The sequence below is a fragment of the Priapulus caudatus genome, unplaced genomic scaffold, assembly GCF_000485595.1.
Source record: "Priapulus caudatus unplaced genomic scaffold, Priapulus_caudatus-5.0.1 Scaffold110, whole genome shotgun sequence".
NCBI lineage: Eukaryota > Metazoa > Priapulida > Priapulimorpha > Priapulimorphida > Priapulidae > Priapulus > Priapulus caudatus.
In genome coordinates, this window is record NW_014577171.1 from 145,990 (window position 1) to 152,380 (window position 6,391).

Below are 6,391 nucleotides of genomic sequence, written 5' to 3' on the forward strand. Positions count from 1 at the left end.
GAGAGAGAGAGAGAGAGAGAGAGAGAGAGAGAGAGAGAGAGAGAGAGAGAGAGAGAGAGAGAGAGAAAGGGGGGAGATGGGGAAGGGCAAGAGAAAAGGTTAAAGAGAAAATAGAAAAATAGAAAGAACATTCTAAACATACGCATCACGCATGTCGACGCTGCGCTCCCTAGCCCGCTTACCCTCTCTGGCGACGCTGCGCACCCTAGCGACACACCGCCCCCTGGCGACCCAGCGCCGCCATGACTGCTCACGTACCTCAGGTAGTTGTTGAGGTCTCCGTTCTTCATGTACTCGAACACCATCATGAGCGGCTCGCCGTCGGTGCAGACGCCGTAGAAGCTAACGATGTTGCCGTGCTGCAGGTTCGTCATGATCTCCGCCTCGGCGTAGAACTCGTTGATCGCGTTCTCCGTCGACTGCGACTTGAGCGTCTTGACGGCGACGAGCTTCTTGCCGTCGTCCATGCGACACTCGCCGAGGAAGACGCGCCCGAAGGCGCCCTCGCCAAGTTCTTTGATGAACTGTATGTTCTCGCGCATCATGCTCGGGATCGCTGCGGAGTAATGTACGCGCGTGTTAAATTGACTATATGTCACGAATTTTCTATGGTGTATATTTGTAAAAATTTTGTTGCCATTTTTTTACATTAAACGTAAGTACTAACGGGACTAAATGTATCGTCAAATTCTTATCTGATAAGATTGTTTCTCAACTAGTTAAAAATAAAAAAAACTTAGATATTATGATTTGATATTATGATCCTGACATTAATTGCTTGCTATGGGCTATGTATGAGTCACGAGTGTATGTTTACATCGTACAATAAAATACGAAGTATAATGCAGCAATCTAACCATAAAAAGTGAACAGAATTACCTTTTTTTTAGTTTTACTATTTACGGTGACGTAATTACATTAACGCGTGTAATAACGCATGTTATAAAGAGTGTGTAAACGTTTTTTTTTTTTTGCTGTTTATATGTCTTGTGTCTCGCACGCGCGTACGGGCGCTCGCTTTCTCGGTTTCGCGAGCTCTTTTCTTTCTCTCTCGCTCGCGCGCTCGCTCTCCTTCGCACTCTCGCTCTTTCTCTCTCTCCCACCCTCACTCGCCCCTCTCTTTCTCCTGTGCATGCTCTCTCTCATTTTTTTCTCCTTTGCTCGCCCTCTCTCTCTCTCTCTCTCTCTCTCTCTCTCTCTCGCTTCCTCTCTCCGCTCCACACACTCTCTCATTCTCTCCTAGATTGATCTAACCGTATTGCCCGCATGCAGCGGCGGTGGCGCTGCGATCTACCTGCAGTCAGCTGCTTGTCTTCCTTGAGCGCCGTCTTCTCGTAGTTTGGGTTGTAGACGAGCGGGATCGTCTCGTTCTGGAACACCGTCTTGCATCCGTGCAGCATCTGCGCGTTCTCCGTGCTGCGCATGCGACTCTTGCAGACGTGCAGGTAGCGCACGAGCAGCGCCACGAGCACGGCGAAGACGACGACGACGGCCGTGACGACGCCCACGACGATGTACACCTGAAAGTGACGTCTCGACCCGTCAGCGGGATATTGAAAAGCTCTCTCTCTCTCTCTCTCTCTCTCTCTCTCTCTCTCTCTCTCCTCTCTCTCTCTCTCTCTCTCTCTCTCCTCTCTCTCTCTCTCTCTTTCTCTCTCTCTCTCTTTCTCTGTTTGTGTGCGTGCGCGCGCCTGGCTCTCTCTCTGTGTGTGGTGTGTGTGTGTGTGTGTGTGTGTGTGTGTGTGTGTGTGTTGTGTGCGTGCGTGCGTGCGTGCGTGCGTGCGTGCGTCAACATTTTGAGATGTAAACATAACTGCGAATGACTGGTGTGCTAGTAAACGGTTTGTAAAGTAAAGCCGAATCCCGTATAACCTAATTCTAACCTTCCTGCGGTTGTTTACAGAACGTAGCAGTAGGCAGTCGAGTTATAAGAGTCGACGGCTTACTACTGTGCTGACGGCGGAGGGAGAGGGGGGAGCGATTACGACCTCGTTCAACCACTCGCGCAAGTAGAAAAAAGTAACACTTGTAATCCCACGTCACTCGCTCTCGATTGTAACGGGAGAACGATCCGCGCACGCCATGAGAGGACAAATGAGGATGCGTGAGGGTGAGAAGGAGGGGGAGAGGACAGATGAGGATGTGTGGTGAGGGGGAAGGGGCGAGGCGTGATGCAGAGTAGACGTGTCAACGTCGTTTCTACAACTCGCGGCGTTAATCGATTCCACGTGCAGCAGCAGCAGCAGCAGCAGCAGCAGATAGTATAGTAGTAGTAGTAGCAGCAGCAGTAGCAGCAGTAGCAGCAGCAGCAAGCCAGCAGCAGCAGCGAGCAGCAGCACAGCAGTAGCAGCAGCTGCAGTAGTAGTAGTAGTAGTAGTAGCAGAGTGCAGCAGCAGCAGCAGAAGCAGCAGCAGCAGCAACAGTAGCAGAGAGCAGCAGCAGCAGCAGCAGTAGTTAGTCGTATGTAGTAGTAGTAGCCCAGCCAGCGCAGCAGCGACAGCAGGAGGAGGAGAAGAGAAGGAGGAGCGGGAGGAGGAGGAGGAGGCAGGAGGAGGAGGAGGAAGAGGAGGAGGATCGGTGAGCCGATGCGGCGTGGCTGTCACAGCGACAGCAAATGATGCAGCTAGCTGTCAGCAGCAATCACTCACCGGGTCGCTGCACCGCGGCAGGGTGAGGCTGACATTACTCTAGCTCTACCCTTCCTCCCGCTATAAGGACAGTGACACTCACCGTAGCCTACCGTGCTAGCCCTTCGCTCCCGCTACAGGGCTATGACACACCCACAGTTGGACGCTCACCGTAGCTCTACCCGTGTAGCCTTCGCTCCCGCTACAGGGCCTATACACATCCCACAGTTGACGCTCACCGTAGCTCTACCCGTGTAGCCTTCGCTCTCGCTACATAGCTATACACACCCACAGTTCACGCTCACCGTAGCTCTACCCGTGTAAGCCTTCGCTCCCCGATACAGGGCTATACAAACCCACAGTTGACCCGCTCACGTAGCTCTACCGTTAGCCCTTCGCTCCCGATACAGGGCTATACAAACCCACAGTTGACGCTCACCGTAGCTCTACCCGTTGCTAGCCCTTCGCTCCCATACAGGGCCCTATACACACCCACAGTTGACGCTCACCGTAGCTCTACCCGTGTAGTCCTTCCCTCCCGCTACAGGGCTATACGATCCCACAGTTGACGCTCACCGTAGCTTACCCGTGTAGCCCTTCCCTCCCGCTACAGGGCTATACACACCCACAGTTCACGCTTACCGTAGCTCTACCCGTGTAGCCCTTCACTCTTGCTACAGGGCTATACGACCCCACAGTTCACGCTCACCGTAGCTCTACCCGTGTAGCCCCTTCGCTCCCCCTAGAGGCTATACGACCCATAGCTCACGCTCACCGTAGCTTTCCCGTTGTAGTCCTTTGCTCCCGCTACAGGGCTATACGACCCCACAGTTCACGCTCACCGTAGCTCTACCCGTGTAGCCCCTCGCTATAGTCTATACATACCGTGGTCATGTCACTCGGGTCTTCTAACAGATCACTGTTAAAGATGGCCTTATAGTCCGCGTCTGCATCACTGCTCGGAGTAAAGGGCAGCACGTCCGGCCCGAATATCGATGGCCCTGAAAGTAAGTTAAGAAAAATTTAAATATGAAGAAAAAATAATAAATATGAGAAAAACAAATATATGAAAAGTAGATAAATGAATAATGATATAAGTAACTAAATAAATAAATAACCAAACAAATAAATAAATAATACTAATAATGATATATGTACAGCGACTATATGTTCTTGTGGCGATTGTGCATTCCACTACCTTCATGCAAACTATAAAAAAATATAGTAAGCAGCTATCAGAGCAAATGCCGTGTAGTTGCTGCTGTGGTTAATCTGGCTTTGTCACGAACATAGTATTGATGCAGCAATCACGAACGAACCATCTGCACCAAGTACTATATTCATGAGAATGCATCAGACATCAGCATCATCGCATTATGCACGATCTTGGTCTGCCTTGTGTCCAGCTGCCTGCTGTGTTTCTGACCTTCGACCTTCGACGCCACCACTTCGGATGAAATTCGCAGGAATAATTCTCGCAGAATCTCTCTGTCTTTCTGTGTGTGTGTGTGTGTGTGTGTGTGGGTGTGTGTGTGTGTGTGTGGTGGTCTCTCTCTCTCTTCTGCCCTTCTCTCTCTCTGTCTGTGTTGTGTGTGTGTGTCTGTGTGTGTGTGCTGTGTGTGGTGTGTGTGTGTCGTGTGTGTGTGTGTGTGTCTTGTGGGTGTGACGGTGGTGTTGCTGTGGCTGTGTGTGTGTGTGTGTGTGTGTGTGTGTGGTGTGTGAATGTGTGTCTCGCTCGTGCCTTATCTCCTCTCTCATCTCGCGCGCGCTCTCTCTCTCCCTCTGTTTCTCTCCCCCCTTCTCTCACACTCTCCTCTCCCTTCCCCCTCTCTCTTTCTCTCTCTCTGTATGTATTTGGATAATTACCTGTTTTCACTAGAATCGCCTCGACGGTGCGGTTCACCGAACCGAACATATTGGAGGCGACTAGCGTGTAGTTGCCATTGTCCGCCGGCATCGTGTCACGGAAGCCGAGAAACCCTAAAAGAACAGCACGCCGACCCGGCGTTAGAATTATCACAGGCAAACTTAAAAAACAACAATAATAATAATAATAATAATAATAATAATAATAATGACAGTAACAGCAACAATAATAGTAATAATATCTAATAATAATAAAAATAGTAATTATTAATAATGATAATAATAATAATAATAATTTTAAAAAACGATTACAAAGATCACGGCTGGGCACATCTCCGTCTATCTCTCCCTTTATTTCTCTCTCTCTCTCTCTCGCTCTCTCTCTCTCTCTCTCTCTCTCTCTCTCTCTCTCTCTCTCTCTCTCTCTCTCTCTCTCTCTCTCTCTCTTTCTCTCTTGTCTCTCTCTTCTCCCTCTCTCTCTTGCTCTCTTTCGCCCTCTCGCTCTCTCTCCCCCTTTCTCTCTCTTTCACTCTCTCTCCCTTTCTTTCACTCTCTCTCTCTATCTCTCTCTCCCTCTCTCTCTCTCTCTCTCTCTCTCTCTCTCTCTCTCTCTTCTCTCCCTATCTCTCCTACCCTCTCTCTCTCTCTCTCCCTCTCCCCTCTCCCCTCTCTCTCCCTCCCTCTCCCCTCTCTCCGTCCCCTCTGCCCTCTCTCTCTCCCTCCCCTCTCCCCTCTCTCTCTCTCTCTTTCTCACACCCCCTCTCTCTCTCCCCTCCCCCTCTCCCCCTCTCTCTCCGTACCTGAGATTCTCGCCGTCTGCACGTTGAGCAGCTCGTTGAACAGGTTGCTGCCGGAGCGCAGCGTGTCGGACACCTCCAGCAGACGCCCGTTCCTGTACCAGAGCATCTCCGGCAGCGGGTTGCCAAGAATCTTGAAGCCCATGCAGGCGGAGAAGTAGCAGCGCACCGGCTCGTCAAGATGCACGATCTGAGGCGCACCTGCCGATGCGGAGCAGCCAGCACTCGGATGAGAGGCGATGGGGTGATGAGAAGCAGAATGGGAGGCGATGGGGTGATAAGAGGCAGGATGAGTGGTGATAGGTGCTTCAGAGCGCGAATATGGCTTCGTGTAGGCGCGGATGGTATTGCTAAATCGTGGCATCATTTAAGCATTACTTCATCTGAGGATAACTTTGTCAAAAGATAGTTTCAATGAGAATGTGGAGGAGGAGGAGAAGGAGGTGAAGGAAGAGGAGAAGGAGGAGGAGGAAGAACAGAACGAGCAGAAGGAGGAGGAGGACGAGGGGGAGGAGAAGGAGAAGGATAAGTCGTCATCGTCGTCGTCGTCGTTGGAGGAGGAGGAGGAGAAGGAGGAGGAGAAGGAGAAGGATAAGTCGGAGGAGGAGGAGGAGGAGGAATTACGGACAACAAAGTTCCCGCCAATTCCCTCCTCTATTTCTACCCATGCAGGCAGACATGAACTCTTTTAGCGACTGTCTTGCTACAGGACTGTACGAACAGCAGTGCTGGGAACCGGCGTTGAATCTTTGCAGCATGGTCGGCTAAGCTATACTCCGTAATACCATAGAGAAATAACACGATAGCCAGCAACACGAACTTAATGACTTTAGCCTGCGCACTCTCAAATCAAACTCACCGTAATTTCGTCAGCCGTTTATCGGTTTTGTAACCAGAAACCAAAACTACATATACGTGGCCATGCCTGATTGAAATAGCGGCGGTGCTAGTGAGATTTACTGCCGTTTCCTAGAACTGTGGGGTCGTATATCACACTATATCAGGAGCGAAGGACTGCACGAGTGAGTTACGCTGAGAGGGTCTATGTCCCCCGGGTTACTGCCGGAACGTACCCTGGTACTATCTAATATGCCGGACCGT

At 50.7% G+C, this 6,391-nt stretch overlaps 1 protein-coding gene across 1 annotated transcript in view; it reads right to left on the minus strand.

Moving 5' to 3' along the window:
• The window catches only part of LOC106805330 (BDNF/NT-3 growth factors receptor-like), an 8,961-nt gene extending 3,307 nt beyond the window's left edge, over positions 1–5,654 (minus strand). The window contains exons 1-5 of the mRNA XM_014806881.1: positions 5,294–5,654; positions 4,494–4,607; positions 3,513–3,628; positions 1,295–1,520; positions 183–556 (exon numbers count right to left, since the gene is read on the minus strand). Coding sequence (XP_014662367.1) covers positions 183–556; positions 1,295–1,520; positions 3,513–3,628; positions 4,494–4,607; positions 5,294–5,654 — 1,191 coding nt within the window. The remainder of the gene's footprint in view (positions 1–182; positions 557–1,294; positions 1,521–3,512; positions 3,629–4,493; positions 4,608–5,293) is intronic.
• Positions 5,655–6,391: the final 737 nt, after the last annotated feature.